The sequence below is a fragment of the Melanaphis sacchari genome, unplaced genomic scaffold, assembly GCF_002803265.2.
Source record: "Melanaphis sacchari strain LSU unplaced genomic scaffold, SCAv2.0 Contig74_pilon_pilon, whole genome shotgun sequence".
Taxonomy (NCBI): domain Eukaryota; kingdom Metazoa; phylum Arthropoda; class Insecta; order Hemiptera; family Aphididae; genus Melanaphis; species Melanaphis sacchari.
The window spans coordinates 2,112,157-2,132,325 of NW_020271531.1; the positions used below are offsets into that span (position 1 = coordinate 2,112,157).

Sequence of the window (20,169 nt, forward strand, 5' to 3'; positions counted from 1 at the left end):
TGTAATATTTATATTTATATATAATTTATATTATAAATAGGTTCACACATAAGCTATATACTAATTAGTAAAAATGTGGTATTTATTGTGGTTTTAATGAATTATGTCCATTTGAATTTATTGTCAACTCGTGTTATGTTTACTTATATTTATATGTATGTAATTTTGTAAACTTATTTAGTGCACTTAAATTCCAAAAGTCAGACAAAAGTTTAGCTACCTAGTTGATAAATATGTGAAAATACAGTGTAAACAATTAATGAGATCGTAAATAAAAAAAGCACTGATCAGAATATAATATATTTGTTATCGTTTGTGCTATAAATAAGAATATTAAAATATATCAACGAGTTTTCATAGGATATCAAGTGATATATGCCAATAGTGTACTAGTTAACCTTTCGTATGTGAACAACAAATAATAAAATAGATTATAAAGATAAGCTCTATAACTTACGAATTTCTAGACTATATTATGAGATATGTGAAAATTACAAGCGATTGTTGTAGAAATATAGAACATTGAGAACAAGAATTAAACAATACCTGCCGATCTAAGTAGGTTTAAGACTTAAATTATTCTTTTAATTAGTTTTTGACAAAGTATCGAACTAAACGAAATATTATTAACTGTATGATTAAAAAAAAGTAATACTTACAAATTACTTCTTGCCCAGATTCATTTTTTTCTTGAAAGTTAAAGGCGGTCTCGCTTCATATCGTTTTTATTTTTTTTTTGGTCTTTCTTTATGATTTTCGTCAACAATGATATTTTTGCACCTCACTTATTAACATCTTGCAGTCAATATTAATAATGTCTGTCTCAGTAAAAGGATTTTTAATTTTTTATTATAATTTATAACACTTGAAAAATATCACAAGACACGTGGCACGGGTTGTCTATATGTAACAATTAGATTTTTGATCCCGTCAATTGTTATGAAAAAAATTGAACAAGTTCATACGTAATTAAAAAATACTCAAAATAACAATAAAAATATAAATATTTTTTCGTACAGTTTTTCACAATTATTTCAAAAAATACCATACAAAGTATCCAAAATAGAAAAAAATGTTAAATTATGTATGTAATCTAATCTTATCGAATTTTGCGATGACGCGATGAACACGACGAGTATGAATTTTATCGTCTATGCATGTATAATTATCAATTGATAGCATTTCATGTAACATCTAAACTAAAACGCCTAACTGTAAAGAGGAAAAAATTAAGGTGTTAAATTTTTATGTTAAAAAAAATGTGAACACATGCACCCCCTCAGATAAATTTAAACTATAAGAATTGAGCCATCGATTTGATAAAAAATAAAGATATGATTTAAGTTATGAGAATCCCTCAGTATAATGATCAAATGAAAACTGTAAAAATGTTACTGTTCAGCTTGAAATAAGTTACCTAATCCGTAAGCAATAGTCTACGTTTTATGTGATTTTTCGAAATTTAATTTAACTACTTCTATTTCAATTTAAATGATTATTATAACACTAAAGGTTTCATTTTATTTTAAGAACATCGTAGAATATCCATTCTACGACTTATCAGTTAGCTATTACAAAATACACTGACATGTAGGTAATCACTAATTATAGACAATACAGTTGAATTATAGCGAATAGTTATAGATTTTTTTTAGAGTATTCGATTATACGCCAGTACTTGTGCTTATAGTGAACAAGTATGTATAAATTACGAGGTGTACCAATTAATGAACCATATAAAAATAAAACTGACTGGTATTCTATGAAAACCATATTTGAAACGTATTAATTGTTGAAATTAAAATTAAGTTATAATATTTTGAACAATAAAAATTGGTTTTATTTAATCAAAAACGAAATATCATTTTTTTAATTGATTATACACTTAGTAAATTACTGGTACACCTCCAGTAGTCGAATAATCAACTCTACATTCATTTGTGCCTCGTTGGATTTTGAAAAGACCATTGTCACCCCAATCTTCATTCCATGAGTTGACCATAAGCCAATATGGCACTCCATATTCTTCACCCCATCCAATCAATTTTACGGCATGTCCTCCTAAATACGAAGCATTTTCCGTTCGAACGTAAACTCCTATAAGTATAAATTAAATTGATTTTAATAAATTTAAAACCCATAATAAAAAAAGTTCACTATAATAATAATTTCAGCTTACCAGACTTGTAACTAAGGAAGTCATCGTAAACATCAAACGATGCTTCAATGGGACCATAAACTAAAACGTCCTTTTGGATACTTTCGTATGTAAGGTAATACGAATCTCTTGCTGTAATCATGATAATTGTATTGGTTAAAATAATATTTTAATATTCATGTATAATGTATTATCCAAAGAAACCATACTGTATCTGTGATCATAGTGATAATCAATTTCTTCATCTCCGTAACATTTCCTTTTGCATCTATGATTTCGTTCCATCGGTTTACCAGCACAAGTACTATTTCCGGACTCGTCGTTGGGGCACGGAGGGACTCTGTATGGTTTACAACCCTAAAAATACACAAATTAATAGTAAACACTATATGTGAGCATATGCATTATATAAGCATTTTTCTATAAATAATTATTTCCCTACCTCTCCTGATCCATAATCTCCTCCAGTAACCAAACCGTATTTCCTAAAACGTTTCCAAGCTTTTATTGGGTAACCTCCTCTACACCCAAAACCACACGAAATACAACAGAAAGTTATTTCTTCTGCAGATAACAATTGATTAAATTCTCCATTTGTAGCTATACATAAACGGTCAGCAAATGCTGAACTTGTTGCTATTGCCTATCAGAGAAATTATAAAAAAATAAATATTTTAGTTTTGTCACCAACAACTGATTTATAGTATCTATAAGTCATAATATATAGTATCTATAAGTTAAAATAAATAATTAATGTATATTATATACACACAAACATACCCAACTTGATCCGCAATTTCCTTGATCTCGGACTTTTCCAATCGTACTACATTTGATCCATTTTTTCCTCGCATCAAATTTCCTTGGGATATTGTAGACAAATTTATCATAGGCGTCGTCTTCTGATTTATATATTTTGCGGTTAGCTTTGTTTGGAATTTGTACTCCTTTGGATCCCAAAAGTTTTAAAATGTGTTCATCTGGTGTGTTTGGTTTGAAATTGACTCCGGCCTAATGTAAGTAGGTAAATAAAAACATCAATATAAAATAATAATACTTCTTATTTTACATAAATTTTAAAAACGAATAAATATATAAGTATATAACTATATAAACATTAACGGTCAATGGAGGCTAATGCACCGTTTCTTATGACGACGCCAATACAAATAGTTAGCCTATATTATTAAAGGCTGACTGTTAACTATATCTCCATTCAAAATCGTTTTTGTATATGCAATGATTATCATTGAATTTCAGTTAAAATACACCAACTATATAATTAATATAATTAATTATTATCATTATTTTTATTTTGTTTATTCATCACACACATTACAATCCTTTCTCAATCACTCAAAGTCTATTTTAATTCAAAACAACTGCCCCAGTTTTTGACACTTGAATTTATTATTATCTAGTTAAAATTTGAATAGTTTGAATAAATTTATATATTTTTAATATTATAATTTGCTTAACTTTTTATAATTGAAGGCATTATGTGTAAGAGTGAAATAGATTAGGAATTATGATGTCTTAAATTATATATATATGTATTTATAATTGTGTTCATCGATTTTTAAATCTTTCTATCTCTATTTAATATTTCATACGTTAAAAAAAAAGATTAATTTTATACTAAAATTAAAAAACTAACGTATTAACTTACATCACCGGTGAATATTTATTATCAGTTTTGGAAAATATAATACAGTTTTGACTTTTTCCTTGTTAATTTGTATTTTTTACTTATTGGCTATTGTACATTTGTACTTAAGAGCGCAACTAGGGGGGTCCCTGGGTACGGACCCCTTTTGAACCATGTCGTATCTTTTTAAAATACCATTATTTTATTATTATTACAGCAATACAGCAGTATACTCATTGATATTGTCAGGCCTGGATTGGGCCCCTGTGCTACTGGTTCTACAGCATATAGTAGGCTGCATGTCTCAATTTTGTAATAAAATACTTGTTTTATTGAAAAATTAATGAGCAAAAAAAAAATTTTTTTTTATATTATGTCTATGCGCCGCCTGGCTTACTAAGAGCAAAGTAGGGAGTTATTCGAATAAAATTGTATTTAGATGATATTCTATTTGAATGATTTTTTCACGATTATTCAAATAATTTTCAAACGTTATTATTCGAATAAAAAATTATTCGGATAATTTTCAAACGTTATTATTCGGATAATTTCAAAACGTTATTATTCGAATAATTTTCGTTAATTTTGTTTGGGTAACCGTAGGGTTGGTAATTAAAAACTGGTTAATAGTTGGAATTGTAGGTATTTTAAATTACATGATGATGAAAATATTATAAAATATTATGTATAAAACAGATATAAATCTATAGAAGAAAGTAAAGAATTTGACATATTTTTTTTAATAATAATTTAGTAATATTAAAATATGAATATTATTTCGTAGTAGTTACAACAATTATAAATAGTAGTAAATAGTAATAACAAAAATCTAAATAAATATTTTGGAAAAAATGAAAATAAATAAATATAGCAAATTTTTAATTTCAATAAATAAAATTATTATTAAATTTTTAATAAATTATTAAAAAAATTAATTTAGTTTAATATATAATAGTATAATTAATGCTATTATTAAAAAGACTTATAAATTATAATCTTATTACCATTATATGATACATATTTTGTACTACTTATTATAATTTTTATTTGAATAATAACAGTTTGAAATTATTCGAATAATAACGTTTAGAAATTATCTGAATAATTTTTATTCGAATAATTGTGAAAAAATCATTCGAATACATATTTATTCGAATAGTTATCTAGATAAAATTTTGCCCAACTCTGACTGAGAGTAATAATTATATTTTTAGATTCCCCTTAAAAAAATCCTATTTGCGCTACTGTTTGTGCTACATACCTACTGTTTAATAATTTATACTGTGTGTCTGTGTATAGAATATTTCTAGTATACTCGTAAATAATAAAATAATATTATAATAGAGTTAAACATTTTAGATAATATATTTTTTATCTTGTATATCTATACTTATAATTTAAATATTAGTTAAAATGACACTGAATAAATATTAACATCAGTCTATCGACATTTTAATGATGTGGTATTTGACATAGTTGATAATCTTCCATGTTTTTCCATTTACTTATTAATTGATTCAATATAACCTATCCTTATGTTAAATTGAACTGTATTTACACATTTCTATAAATTCATTTCTAAAGACTTATTTTTAATGTAAAAATTATAACTCAAAAACTACTTGTTTGAATTTTAAATTATAATAAGTAGGTATGCAACAAAAGTTAAAAAGAAAAAGAAAAAAAAGTAGTTTGTATCACCACGAAATGCTTTTTTAAGTAATATAAAAAAAAAAAAAATCTTGTAAATTTGAAAATACAGTATAAAATGCATTTAAAAATTCTAAAAATCAGAATTTTAATAAATGCATCACTAAAGAAAAAAATGGGTGAATTAATTGTATATAAAATATATGTTATACAACTTACCTTCCATGTTTTTGTTTTTTCATTGATTTTGTTGATGTAATCTTCTTCCAAAAAGTAAGCTTGTTCTGTCATATAGACACTGAACAAAATCACAGATAATAAAATCAATAACCTAGCCATTATTGAACTTTTTTGCTTAAATGTATTAAAAAACAAAATAAATTACAACATTCATGGTTGCAGTCTGCTGATACAATTGGTAATGAGATTAATTTTTAAATATCCATTTGATATAATATATTACCCATCATGCACACCTCGGAGTACTTGAATAAAATACTTAGTATTTTATTCGTAAGTTTTTCTCGGAAGAATCAATTAAATATTTTCAAGTATTTTACCATAAAAATAAATATTTTTTTTATATAATTGGTTTTTTACACTCATCATACATTTATCAGGATTCTACAAGGTTTTAGTAGATACCTAATTTAAAAACTATTGTCATATATATACTTTCATAGATATTTAATTATTTGAAATTAACTTTTGTAATAGAATCTTATATTTGAAATAATTACTAACACTCAAACCCCTCTCCCCTGGCTACGCCACTGAATGTAAGATAGGTATTATACGTGATATCATTGATTATAGAATTCTATAATCAATGGTGATATATATATTATATATATATTGAATTTTATTTAAAAAGAAATATTTAATATTATATATAACAATTAGGTATATGATTATTACAGTATATCATATTTTGTATTATTTATTCAAATGAATCACTTCTACATTATAGCATTTTAATTTATTCCTTATACTTAAAAATCTATAAAAATATCTTTGTACGAACTCTGTTATAGGTGTTACTAATTTCAAACTGACTTATTAATTATGTGGTTGATGTTTCAGTAACAAAATTAACTTTCATACTAACAAATTTTCATCTATAATGTCCTCTCGAGGACAAAAACCAATTTTAATAAAATATAAATTAAATAATCGTTCGATAAATCACACATCTTCGAGTGTTGTAGGTATAATAGACGGCAATCACGTCGTGGTCGTCGTCGCTGTACGATTCTCCGTTGCCGTCGCTGCCGTCCACCTCTTCCGTTTGACACAATTATTTATCTGTGACGCAGATGCCGACGCTGACGTTCACATGCGTTTGATTTAGTTTATCTGCGTATCTTCCATTAATTCCATCGGTCATTGATCTTCAGTCGATTTCTGTTCTTTTTCGGGTTTGTTCTGTTTACGGGTGCGCCTTGTACAACAACCCACAAAAACGTTCAAGAATTTACTCAGGTTCTTCGTTTTTTTCAGCGTATCTAAACTTTCGAACTGTATATTGTACTGTAACTAACTGACGACTGAAAAAAAATTACATAGTTATCGTTCGTTCGTAAAATTTTTGTTGGTTGTTGTTATCATAGTAATATTATTTTTGTTACTAGCCAGCAAGTTCTCTAGAACTTTGAAACTATATTATAACATTTTGGCATTTTACCGTTAGCAAGCTCTTTGACTTAATTCGTTGCAATCTCGTTACACGTTTTTTTTTTTTTTGTCATTGAACAGATGAAAATAATGATGTATTCTCAATATCTCTTTAAAGAAGTCAAAATAGTTGTAATAATTAAAGAAACAATAATAATTGGTCACCGATTAATCGGCAAACAAGTTTTTGCTTAATACTTTGCAGTGGTTCCGATCTGACTCTCATAATAGATATAGTTGTATGTTATTTGTAACAAATATAAAGTATTAAGTTATTGTCTTTATTATGTTTAGGATATTATGCGATAGCCGATAAGTGTAGTTTATCTGTGTCTTCTTACCAAAATAAAATTGTTTGTTTGACTGTTTGAGTTGTAATGTATCATACGAAATGTGCTGGAAATTTCACGACGCAATCTAAGAAGCATTCCTGGATATGCGAGTCGCGCATTCTTATTAATAAAAATGAAAAGAAACTCACTAGTCGTAAAAAACATAACTCTTCTAGTAACAAAGATATAAATATATTATTGATTAGAAATGATGTATCTAAATTATTTTCTAATAGGCGCATTAGAGAATGTTTATAAATTTTTACTACATACATATTATTATATAATAAATATTAATATTTTAATATAATATATTAAAATATTGGTATATTATACCAATTTCAATGCATATATAATATATTTATGTATATTCAAATCTCTATAGTTTATGGAGTCTCCTTATAGTGGACATTTTTTAATCTCCGTGGGCCGTGGCTGTCCATTAGGTACTTATATAGAGGTTTCACTGTATTATAAATTATATTATATTTTCATTAAATATTATTTATTCGCATATTCGGAAATATTAATATCTGATTTTTCATGATCCGATTGTAATACATAGTCGATTACTTTTGTTTCGTGTTTACTAAAAAATAAATGAATTTGTTTATTTAATTAAATAATTGAAATAAATAAATTAGTTAATTCACCTTGACGTTAGTGAGCTCCAAATAAAAGATGTTTCGGACCTAACACTTATAATACTTATATCATTGTCTTCGACATGAAAAGTTAAAGTTAATTAACTAAAACGTAATTATTATTTTTAGAAAAGAATTATATTATAATGCATACTCTATACTAGAAGATTTTAGAATAGCATCTAAATTATTCGTGGCAAGATTTTCACTTTCAGTCATGTCATCTAATACATTAGCTGGAGTTAGTAACAGACCTTCACCAAAATAATTATTCATAGCAATCATAAAACAAAAATAAACATCTAAACCCGATACTCTTATAACTGTAGATATCTAAAGTAATTACTAATTACTAATAAGTAAGGAACGGATGTAAATGCAAAGTGCATTTTTTATGTTTTTATGTCATTTATATAGGAATAGATAAAATTAAGCATTATTTAATTGAACAGTGCTATTATGAAATAGGTAAAAGTATAACAAATGTATCTATTTAAATAGTAAATTTTATATTCATTTTTTGGAAATAATTATTCTTTTTTAGAGAAAAAGAAGATAGAATAACTAAAAGATGATGAAAATGATATGAATAATGAATACCTATGAATATAAATGTAATTGTGCTGTTAACTAATTAACTAATACAATTAATTTGTTAAAACTAAAATGTAACAAAGCAAGGATAGGTCACCTAAAAAGAAAAAAAATTTTTAGAAGTTTTGGTCTTAAACTACCTATTACAAAAATGATAAATGAATAATATTTTGAGGATAAGACATATTGGAACATAAACCTTAAATTATATGGAATAAATCTAAGAGTGAATATTACTATAGCTCTAAAAGAATATGTATTTTAAAAATCATTGTATAGTGTTAAGGTTTAATTTCTTTAACAGAAGTATAAATATAATACAATCCATGATATATTTTTTTTTCAATACTATTCAGTCATTTATATGCATTGTGATATTTACTAAATTTCATTACAATAAAGTGGCAGAATTTTTTTTTTATGGGCCAACAATATTTTGTTTGTATGAGGCCAACCGCCCAAATTTTATTTCTACTAATACAGCTTGCTAGAATCAAATTAAAAGTTAATATTTTGATTCAGTTAATCTATTAGGTATATTCACGAATTAGTCATATGTTGATGTCTAGAAGTTTTTCCACTATCCCAAAAAAACTATGGACCAAAGCTTCTTTATAAAAACTTCTATTACAATGCCATTGATTTTCAAAACAGAAATTAATGTTTAAAAAATAAATTATTTCAAAAGATATTACATAATTATTTTTATATTAGTTTTTAAATAAAAATGTCCTTAATTGTAATTAAATGTAAAATATATTAGCGAGTGACTGTTGCTTCTTTACGTGCAGCATCTTGTAACAACTGTGTATCAACTTCATCTGCTGGTAATTGTACATAACGAACCACTGAACCTCTAATGAAACAGTTCCTTACAGAAGCCTAAAAAATTAACAGCATGAATTTTTTTTTTCGTATTCAAGTAAAACTAATTACCATATGTGGGTATTTTTCAGGATCAGTTACACTAATGTCAATGAGTTTGATATTCAAATATTGATCCACGGAATGTAACGTTCCACATATACTAGAAAGAAAATGTTTTCAAGAAAATAACATTAGTCAAAGCCAGATTAAGAATTAAGTTGGCTTGGAGCAATATAGATTCAATAATTTTTACCCATAAGGAGCTATTAAAACAACATGATGTATTTAATTTATAATAATACTATGTAATATAGAAAAGATGCAGTCCTGTTATAAAAGTTTCTTTTGCACTTATGCTAAAATTAGTACCTGACCAGTGGCGTGGCAAGCATATTTCAAATTTTAAGATAAATATTTAAACAACGGCCCATCCAGTACCCCCAGCAATAAAATAAATAACTTGAAACTATTCCAATTTAAAATTTTTGTTATAGGACATAGATCATCAACAATTTAATATAGAAAAATACTATGATAATTGATAATATATTATGTGATTATATATTTATTCATACAAAATTAAATTTTTTAATTCAAGATAAATTTTTAGAATTGAGTAACTGAATATGGCAAACATTGTTCAACACACCACTAGCCCTGGCGTTAGTATATAAATAATTTAAAAAAAAAAAATCAGCACTTACCTAAGATCATTTTTTAATTCAACGACAACATCTTTCCCAACAAGTGATTTAAAAAACGAGTAGAACAACTGTGAAAAAACAAATTACAATTTAGCATTGTATTATTATTATTATTTATTTATATACTTTATACAAGTGTTATGTATGTAATGTGTTAAAATAATGAACACAAATATATTGTAATACTTAATGTAAACTATGAAAAATGCAAGCACTACCATTTAAGATTAAATAACTTTAAGATTGGACGCCATACTACATGCTTTTGCTAAATATGTTTTAGACATTGACTGTTCTATTTTATGTGATCGTTCTATCGCTACAACATTTTTTATAGACCGATCACATTAAATGCATACTGGTCAATCAAGCAGAAACACATAATATGACAAAAGTGACCGACTCATTAGTGTATTTACAAATTTACGATAATATAATAATAATGACATTTTTCAGATCCACAGACCACAAGGCTTTATTAATAAATTCTATACGGTTACTATTTACACGGTCTACAATAAACGAGAAAATCACATACCATTTTTAAAACGAAGTTTTTTAACGTGAATTATTAACGAACGATACACACTATGTAGATATGGGACTATAAACAGTTGTAGACATAAAGCATAGAGATAACAAAAAGTAGTTATTGAAATCAGACAGTGTTTAACACATGGAAAATAGATTATAATATAGAAAAGTAAATGCCTAAAAAAATATTGATACTAAAAACGACGCTAGCGCTCATTAATAATGTCTCAAAATATAAGATCGATAGCATTAAATTATCGATAGAACATAATCGATTATTGTTATTAAACAATAAACATAATTTATAATATTTCTTAAAACTTCATTATTATACGTATATACTTATTATTACCTTATAATGGTTATTGCCTATTGGTTAACATAGTAATATAGAACATAATCCTTATTGTCACTTTTAAAACTGAAATTAACATTGAATTATTTAATAAAACAAGTAAGTTAATATATTTGTAAACAGTTTCAAAAAATACATTAGATATTGGTTTTTAAAATTAAAAATAACATGATACAAAGTTATAAACAATTTAGGTACATTTTGACGTTGTACATAAAACTTTCTTTTTTTCCGAATATTTATAACTATACAAAATTCTAAATTGTTTGATGAAATCTAATGTATTTGTTTTTATCCTTTGTATACATTTTATTGATACCTACCTGCAATAATAATTAATATAAAATAAAAGTTAACTGTAACAGTTTTTAGAATGATATCACTTAAATAAGTCATGATTTGAACATTTAAAATTTTCAATAGGTGCAAATTTTGAAATTCAGGCTGAATAAAAACTTATTAAAAATCGTTTTTTTTAAACATAAATATTCATGAACACTTAAATTAAAAACGCGAATAATAAAACTATAAAAATATTTTGTTTCTTAATTATTCGTGAGCTTGAATAATAAATTGTTAGCTATAGTGTTGGTACTTTGGATTGGAGTCAATAAATTCTGTTTGAAATAAAACAACAAATATTTTCTTCGTTAATGGGTATTCCGTTGAAGAAAAAAAATCATTCAAATTATTCAAAACTCCACAATGTCATCATATTCATGTGCTCAAACAGAACAATAATATAAAATATTTAAGATTTTACAACCAAAAAACGTCTTTTAATAATTATTATTGTTATTGGATATGACATTAGTACACCGTCACACCGATAAAGTTACACTACGAAATCGTTTCCGAAGGATGTTATATTAATTATTATTGAATTAGCGTGTAACGTTTGGTGTTTGGAACACCGAAATCGAATAATAATATAGGTGCGTTCGGATAACAAAAATTTATTGAGCAATCTGTTATTGCTATTTTTAAGTTATTAATTGTCATTTTCATGTTTTTCGAGGTTCTTTAATTACAGTCTTACAGATTTTAAATCTAATTCCTTTGAACCATTTTCGAACGGCAGAATAATAATCATAACATTCATAACAATCATAACGAGATCCTAAGTGTGATGTGTGAACCAAAAAATAAATATTATGTTTTTTCGGATGGGTAGGTACACTACGTTCAACGCCATCTACGAATAAATAACCGTAACGATTTTATTTTATTTCGATTTTATTAGATTGACGTGTTAAAATTTAATACTTCAGTGTTCACGTTAAAGCATGTCAACAGTAAAACATGAGTGGTCTGAGCAAGTGAGTAAGGTCTTTACGAATAAAATCTATACGATTTACCTTTCTATCATTATATTATATTATTGCTATTGCGAGATAGCGTTCTAGGCTATGTACTGATTGGGCGGAGTAGTAGGGAAGAATCATTTCACCACTCCACCGTCACATAAGTAATCGTTAGTAACGATTAGTTATGATATTCGATTGTATTATTATCTATACATAGACCTTAGGTAGATTGTATACACACACACACACATGCATACATATACATATATATTGTATTTATGTTTATTTATATCATTTATTATTATGATTATGAACTATAGTGATTGGTCAACTATGTGCGTCATTAAAAAATAATCATAATATTATTATTTTATTATTATCACGAATACATTTTACGTTTTTTTTTTTTTTATGTTTCATAATAATTATTAATTATTGAATAAGTACAATAACATTGATTCGAAGTTATCACTGTGGACTGTGAGCATCAGACATAATATTAAATGTTATAATTATATTGCGTTCATTATACCGAAAATCGAAACGTCGAACGTTCGTCATCATGATAATAATATTATCTTAACTATTATTACAGAAGTACAGAAGATCGAAGAATGAGCCACCTACCTGCTGTCTGTGTAGTACTAGTTACGTGATCGCGATTATTTGCATAATAATATGTAGGTAATTTATATTATCATATAATATACTGTTCAGTAATACGTGTCCGGGGCGACATTATTAATTTATTGTTTCGTTGTAGCTTGAAGGTTTGGAGTATGAAAATTCCAACATCTCTTCAATCGTGCATTTTCGTTCTCATGTACCTATTATTTTGATTGAAACCTGAGTGGTACACCATACCATCTCGCCAACCACAGCAGGTGAGTAAAGTGATATGTACGATTTTTGGTGCTCATTACTATAACCACGTATAATTAGAAATATACACCTATTAAATTATATTTATTTATGTCATGACTTTATGATTGACCCAAGCTCGTTTAGGTGACTCTTCTTTTTTCAAAAGTTGAGAACGATTTAAACATCTAGCAATATGGAGAACAGTAACAAGAGACCATTAGAAGATGGATGTCAATATTCGCATACAGAAACAAAGAAACCTAAAGCATCTCAGGTCACATCAACAACATCACATCCTAAATCATCCAAGGAAATTGTTGGTTTTCAAGATTTATCTGATGATGTTATCATGTATTTATTTAAATATCTATCACATGATAATCTTGCTAAAATGGCACTGTAAGTGTTCAAACTTAAAAAATAAATTGCATTTACCTAAGTTAATTTGATTGTTTGTTTTTTTTAGAATATGTCCTAATTTGTTAAGAATTAGTCATGATTGGACTTTATGGAAAAAACCAAGATTTGAAAAGTTTGAAAAATCCATGGAAGACATATACTTAAGCTACCTAAAAGAAGATACCACTGAATTGTCTATATCGTGTAATGATGTTCCAAGTCCTGATTATTCAGTTTCTCACAAATTTTTAATACAATTAGAAACAAAATGCCCAGAATTACAACATTTAACATTAACAAATCAAGTCTTTGATGCTGGTGAAGTAAGAAAAATTATTCTTCAATTAATATATTGAATATTTAATTTAATTTACTACTTATAACTACATTTTGTGTGTAGATAAGTGTAAAGATTTTACATCGGAAATTAAAAATGTTGACAATTGATAACACGACTATTGAAAACATTCCAGATAGCTCCTCATATTTATGTGGTATAAACAATGCTTGTCCAGATCTAGAGGTAAATTTGTTTTTTATTTTTTATTTATTAGATGCATTTCTACTTAAGAGGACGCTACACGACATTTGTTGTCTCCTTACAAGTGCATAACAGCAAATTTATGTTCAGCAGATTAAGTTTAGCTTTGTTAGTTTAAAAATTTGAGTGAATCGAATTATAATGAAACTTGATGGTAAGAACATTATTTCTGTTAGTATGTGGATTTTTTATGATAGCTTAATTTTTTATCAGGTTCTGCGTATGTAAAATATAGTAAATTAAAAATGCTTATAATTCACTTAAAAATTGAATTATCGTTAAAATCCACTTACAAATACAGAAAATGTTCTTACCATCAAGTTTCATTATAGGTCAATTCACTCTAATTTTTAAAGTAATAAAACTAAACTTAATCTGCTGAACATAAATTTGTTATGTTATACACTTGTAAAACAGAGAAAACTAATTCCTGTGTAGCGTCCTTTTAAGAAATTTTAGAAATGTTTGTTTTGTTTGTACATTTACATTTTTTAAATGATTATTTGTACTTATGTAGAGAATTATAATGACAAACAATGATTGGTTTTTGCCAAATTGTTTATATGCATTAGCCAAGCTAGAACGTTTGCACTACTTAAGTCTCGCAGGTTGCAAACAGTTTAAGGACTGTATTCCATATGCAAGTATTACAGCCATAACTGGATTTAAATCTTTACAGGTTAGTAATGAGTTACCTTTTATTTTTAACTTGGGATCTATAGCGTAATAGGAATGCACTGTGCAATAATGTAACTAAAAGGAATCAGAAAGTAAGGTTTATCTGGGTCCAAACAATGTCGTTGTCTTGCTTATTTTTTATTCAAGTAATACAATTATATTTCTTATCATGTATTTATGTATGAAAAGCTTAGTTTGGTTAGTTAAATTAAACTATAGTTGTTGCAGTACTGCAATTTATTTATCATTTTTGAAACAAGAGCCCATTATATTGTGTGGTATAAAAAACTGTGAAAAAATAAATAAATAATTTAAAAAAATTAAATTATTACAAATTTTTAAAAGTAGATAGTTCTTTTTTTTTTTAATAAAAATTACTCGGGCTATACTATTTTTGATGGGAAATGTAACTTTTATTTATACCAGAAATAAAAATGTAGAAAAAAAATATTTTTGATTTTTATGACATTTCTAATTATTAGTATTTCTTATTTATTACTTATTAATGTAATGGTTAAGTGTTTTATGAAATTAATTTAATATAAAATAATGTACCAGTAAGTTGAAAGTAAGAAGATTATTATAGTGTTGTATAGTTCTACTGTACAACAATTTGTATATTATTTTACTTGATGTTTAATTCACTGTTAAATATTTCTTATCTGTTGATTTATTTTATATTTTTAGACACTCGATTTGCGTTTTACTCCAGTAAGTGATCATGAACTTGTATGTTTTCAAAGATTAACAACTTTGAAAAACGTTCTTTTGGAAAGTCCTTCTTATATGAATCATGAAAGAGATGCAACAATTACTGATTTGGGTTTGGCAGGATTCTGTACTGCTACTTTTGAATTCCATTATCCATATATACAAATTTTGATTGATAGACGCGGTGGAGTGAACTTGAGAAGAGTTCATGAAAGGTAACTTAAATTAATAATAAATTATAAAATAAATATTTGAACATATAAGCTAATTTGAATTTTTTTATTTCAAGTTAATATATTTCTATATAATATATTTTTATTTATTATAAAAATCAAACTAAAAAAATTAAATTGTGTATACACTCATATTGGCAATGATTCATGATCTTGTTATTTTTAAACTAAAACTTTCAAAGTTATTTATCAACAACAAGTTACAAAAATATTTTGTTTTAATCATTAAGTAATTATTGTATTATATTATTACAAACAATTTTTAATGTTCTTGGTTTTACATCAAAAAAATGTATTTATTAGGTCATATACATTATACTGTAATAGTAAGTTTTTAAATTAAATATAACTAATTTATTCAATGGATTTGAATCAACTTGAAATGCTTGCTATGGTTTACAACTAATATAAATAGTTTATAATTATTATTAAGTATTAAATTAAATATATTACTATTAGATATTAATAATAAAAGGTTTATTATTTAATATATTGTATTTTTTTTTTATATAGGAATGGTAATGTTGATAGATGCAGCATTGAAACTTTATGTGTACGTAACTATCCCAAAGTAACTGATGCATTTTTGAAAACTGCTGTCAGAACTTGCCCATATCTGAAATCTTTAGATATAACTGGCTCATGTTGTACTTCAGAGGAAATTGAATATTATAAAGCAAACAGACCTAGTACAAAGGTAATATGCTAAAAAGACTGAGAAATTATATATATGTTGACATATAGGGTAATATATTGTTGTGTGAAGTAAGTTAAAAAGGGAAGTTAGATATGTTCAATCCTTATATATTTTGTGTTATATAAAACTCTTATAACTAATTCTACAGTATATTAATATTAATAAACTAGTTTAAAATTAAATTAATTTGTGAAGATAAATAATTTATTATTTATATTTGTTATCTTATTCCTTATAACTCATGAAAAGAGTTTAAACTTAAAACTAAATTAAAATTCAGAAAAATGTTTTTTTTATGTCTAAAAATATTATAGACAACTTTAAATAATTTTTATTCATAAAGATATACATTATTTCAAATTTAATGTTTTTATAGATTAATCTATTTGTATTTTAGTATAAGGTTAGTAATAACTTTGTATAAATTTTATATAGTTATTTATTATACCATATTAAACTGAATATTTGCATTTTATAATACACTAAATATCTTTCATTTAAATACTGCAAAAATGAATCTTAGTACTTAAATTATAATTTAAAACATTAATTATTATATATACAAATTGTACATAATATACTGCTATAAAAATAAGAAAACTGATACTTTTTCAATGAAATCTAGCTTTTTATACATTATTAAGATTAGTTTAAATATAAATTAGTGCTTTATTTGGGTACAAATTTACTCGGTCAAAAACTTCTTATATTCTAATGAAAAATTTATAGCTGTATATAATAAAACATTTATATCACTCAATTGTGTTATGTGTAGTTTGATATTTAATATTTATATATTATATATTGTGAAACAGTATTTGAAAAATAGTTAAATAATTTTCATATGATATTAACATTTTTATATATCAAATAGTTCTGGAACAATCAATACTCTACTTTGTGTTTGAAAATATTATGCATTTTCAGTGATTTTGATTTGGTACCTTATTCTTTTTTCAACAAGTTGAGCAAAATTAGTTTTTTTTTTATTTTAAATAAAACTTATTTAATATTTATGTATATATATATTTATTGAATATTTTTATTTTTATTTATGTTTTCTTAACTTTTTTATTATTTATAATGCATTGGTTAATGAATATTTATATATTAATATAGCTGTAAATGGAAAATTACCAAAAAAAAAAAAAAAAATAATAAGTTGTAGTAAACTTAATATTCTATGTTTGACAGTAAATATTTAATAGATTATCAAAAAAAAAATAATTATCATAAATCTTGTATATCATATTTATCTATTTATCATAATCAAACATCAATAATTTTTATATGGTCTGCTCTATTGTTTTTTAAGTTATAAAAAATATAATTTTTATGTAACACAAAATTCTTACTATGTTTGTACATTATAATTTTAATATTTTACAATTCATGATTAATGTCATTGAGTATAAATATAATATATTCCTATTTCGTATTTTATTTAATACTCCTATTATGTCTTCTTATGTGTTTTTTTAAATAATACTACTAAATTTGTTAACTGTATATAAGTTTAAATATGTTTTATTCAGATAATTTTAATAGTATTAACAACATTAGTGTTATAAATTGGAATAATTTAAATGCAGATGATAGAGGTGAATGATTAGTCCTTATAGAAATTAATTATTGTTTAAAATCTGTTAAAAATTATTTATAAATTTGATTAAAATACCTAATGTTTAAACAAATACTGAGAAAATAATGAAAATATCAGTTTATATTTAAACATTTTTATATAATTATTTTATGTTTATGTATTATTTATGTATTTAAAATATTTATGTTCTAAATTTAGCATAATATTGCAAGTATATAATATTATTTAAATTTTATAGCACATACTAATATAGTATGTTTAGAAAAGTGTTTGTAATATCTATTAGCAACATGAAATGTTAAGTTAAAATAAAGATTTATCCATTTAAAGAAAATTGTATAAGTAAACAGAACATTTTTAAAATAATTTTTCACTTGCATGTTTAACTGTTAGCTACATAATATAGACATTTTAGACTCTAATTTGAAACTATTTAAATTAGTTTTGTTTGTTTTCTTTAAGATTACATTGGATTCTTTATGCTTTGTAATTTTAAAATTAAATTGAAGGTTTTTTGATGATAAATGTTTTATTGTTTTATTAACCATCTACCCTTGATTTAAAAAATATCAGCTATAACTAGTGACGCATAGTCATGTTTTAAAACTAACATTTCTCATCAACCATCCACTCACAAAGTTAGTAAAGCATAAAAGTACAAATTAAAATTTAAGATGGTATGACAATTTTTTCCTGTTGAACAACATTTTAACAACTGTTATGCGCAATTAATATTGGTTATTTTAGACTTTAGGCAATGCTTAAGGCTTTTTCCATACTAATATGCTCCGTAGAGCTTTCATTTTTGTACTCTACTAGGTTGTTATTAATTTATTATTGTCTACGTTTATATAATACTTGAGCAAAATTTATCATATTCTGGCTCATGTATTTTAAATGTACAAAAACAAAAGCATCTTAGGATGATTATTATATAGGTTTATGGGCATAGTGCATAATGGTATGCATGCTATAGACAAGATATACTACTGATATCAATTATAATACACACTATACAGGCATACAATTAAAAAAAATGTCATTGGGGCAATGAAAAAATACATTAAATTACCTAATGTTAAAAATGATGAAAAGTACTTGATTATCTTTAGTTTGATTAGTATTTTTTTTTTGTTTTTAAAATAAATTATGTATTAGAGTCATAATTGTTGAACTGTTGAGTGATTTAGAAAATAATATTCTTGATTATATATTTTGTATAATTGTATGTAATATTTAGGATACAATACTTATAATTTATATACAGGCCCGTATTTACAAAAATTGTCGCGAGCGGCAACATACAATTTACCGCCCTCCCCACTCCCCCCTAAAAAAAAAGAAAAAAATATTTTAATTAATTGGTATTACACAATTGTAGTAGTAAATAGTTACATTCGAGTTGATAACGAATAAAAATTTTATTAGGTGCATTCAAAATCTATTTTGGTGTAATTATATTATTATAGTTATTTTTTTATTATACCAATTATATTATATTATTATATTTTATACTATATTTTTGTATTATTATATTTAATAGGTAAAATGAGTTACAAATACATTTTACATTTTTGACCATTTTACTAAAACTAATTTTAACATTACCGCCAGGGGTAATTAGTCCTCCCTTAAATACGGTCTAGCTTATTTAGTTATATGTCTACAGTCAGTACAGTCTACATTGTATATACGGTTGTTTTTTGTAATCCAATAGAGTACCTATAAGAACAACATTAAAAGTATCAAGACATGATTTAATTTCTTAATAAAAAATTAGGTTACTCAAGTCTAAAATTATTATTATTGGTAGACATAATGGGCATTGGTTGGTTCATATGCATGTATGACTGTATAAGTTTCTGTATGATGCAAGGAGGTATTGTGGTTTGAATATTTAAATTTGCTTACCTACAGATATGGTCGTATTATTTAAAATTATTTTTTTAAATTTGATATTCATTTATTGAGTGGGT

The 20,169-nt window shown here is 25.0% G+C and overlaps 3 protein-coding genes across 7 annotated transcripts; 1 reads left to right on the forward strand and 2 right to left on the reverse strand.

Moving 5' to 3' along the window:
• Positions 1–1,815: 1,815 nt before the first annotated feature.
• LOC112601035 (cathepsin B-like) lies at positions 1,816–5,869 on the reverse strand. The gene is made up of 6 exons (XM_025348435.1): positions 5,676–5,869; positions 2,939–3,169; positions 2,601–2,801; positions 2,368–2,515; positions 2,180–2,290; positions 1,816–2,097 (listed from the first exon to the last, which is right to left on the reverse strand). The coding sequence occupies exons 1-6, from the start codon at positions 5,793–5,795 to the stop codon at positions 1,886–1,888; spliced, it is 1,023 nt and encodes a 340-aa protein (XP_025204220.1). The 5' UTR covers positions 5,796–5,869; the 3' UTR covers positions 1,816–1,885.
• A 3,520-nt stretch (positions 5,870–9,389) lies between these two features.
• On the reverse strand, positions 9,390–10,930 carry LOC112601076 (U6 snRNA-associated Sm-like protein LSm2). 2 transcript variants are annotated; one of them, XM_025348496.1, is made up of 4 exons: positions 10,810–10,930; positions 10,272–10,339; positions 9,637–9,727; positions 9,390–9,582 (listed from the first exon to the last, which is right to left on the reverse strand). In XM_025348496.1, the coding sequence occupies exons 1-4, from the start codon at positions 10,810–10,812 to the stop codon at positions 9,460–9,462; spliced, it is 285 nt and encodes a 94-aa protein (XP_025204281.1). In that variant the 5' UTR covers positions 10,813–10,930; the 3' UTR covers positions 9,390–9,459. The 2 variants fall into 2 exon arrangements, with proteins under 2 accessions (XP_025204281.1, XP_025204282.1); XM_025348497.1 differs by lacking the exon at positions 10,810–10,930 and adding an exon at positions 10,490–10,768.
• Positions 10,931–12,815: 1,885 nt separating this feature from the next.
• LOC112601042 lies at positions 12,816–16,872 on the forward strand. Of its 4 annotated transcripts, none has more exons than XM_025348446.1 (9): positions 12,816–12,947; positions 13,063–13,147; positions 13,231–13,351; positions 13,498–13,730; positions 13,798–14,053; positions 14,131–14,253; positions 14,789–14,950; positions 15,637–15,875; positions 16,407–16,602. In XM_025348446.1, the coding sequence occupies exons 4-9, from the start codon at positions 13,525–13,527 to the stop codon at positions 16,600–16,602; spliced, it is 1,182 nt and encodes a 393-aa protein (XP_025204231.1). In that variant the 5' UTR covers positions 12,816–12,947; positions 13,063–13,147; positions 13,231–13,351; positions 13,498–13,524. The 4 variants fall into 4 exon arrangements, with proteins under 4 accessions (XP_025204231.1, XP_025204230.1, XP_025204228.1 ...); XM_025348445.1 differs by having other exon boundaries at positions 12,817–12,947; positions 13,476–13,730; XM_025348443.1 differs by having other exon boundaries at positions 12,818–12,947; positions 13,063–13,151; positions 13,467–13,730.
• The last annotated feature ends 3,297 nt before the right edge of the window (positions 16,873–20,169 follow it).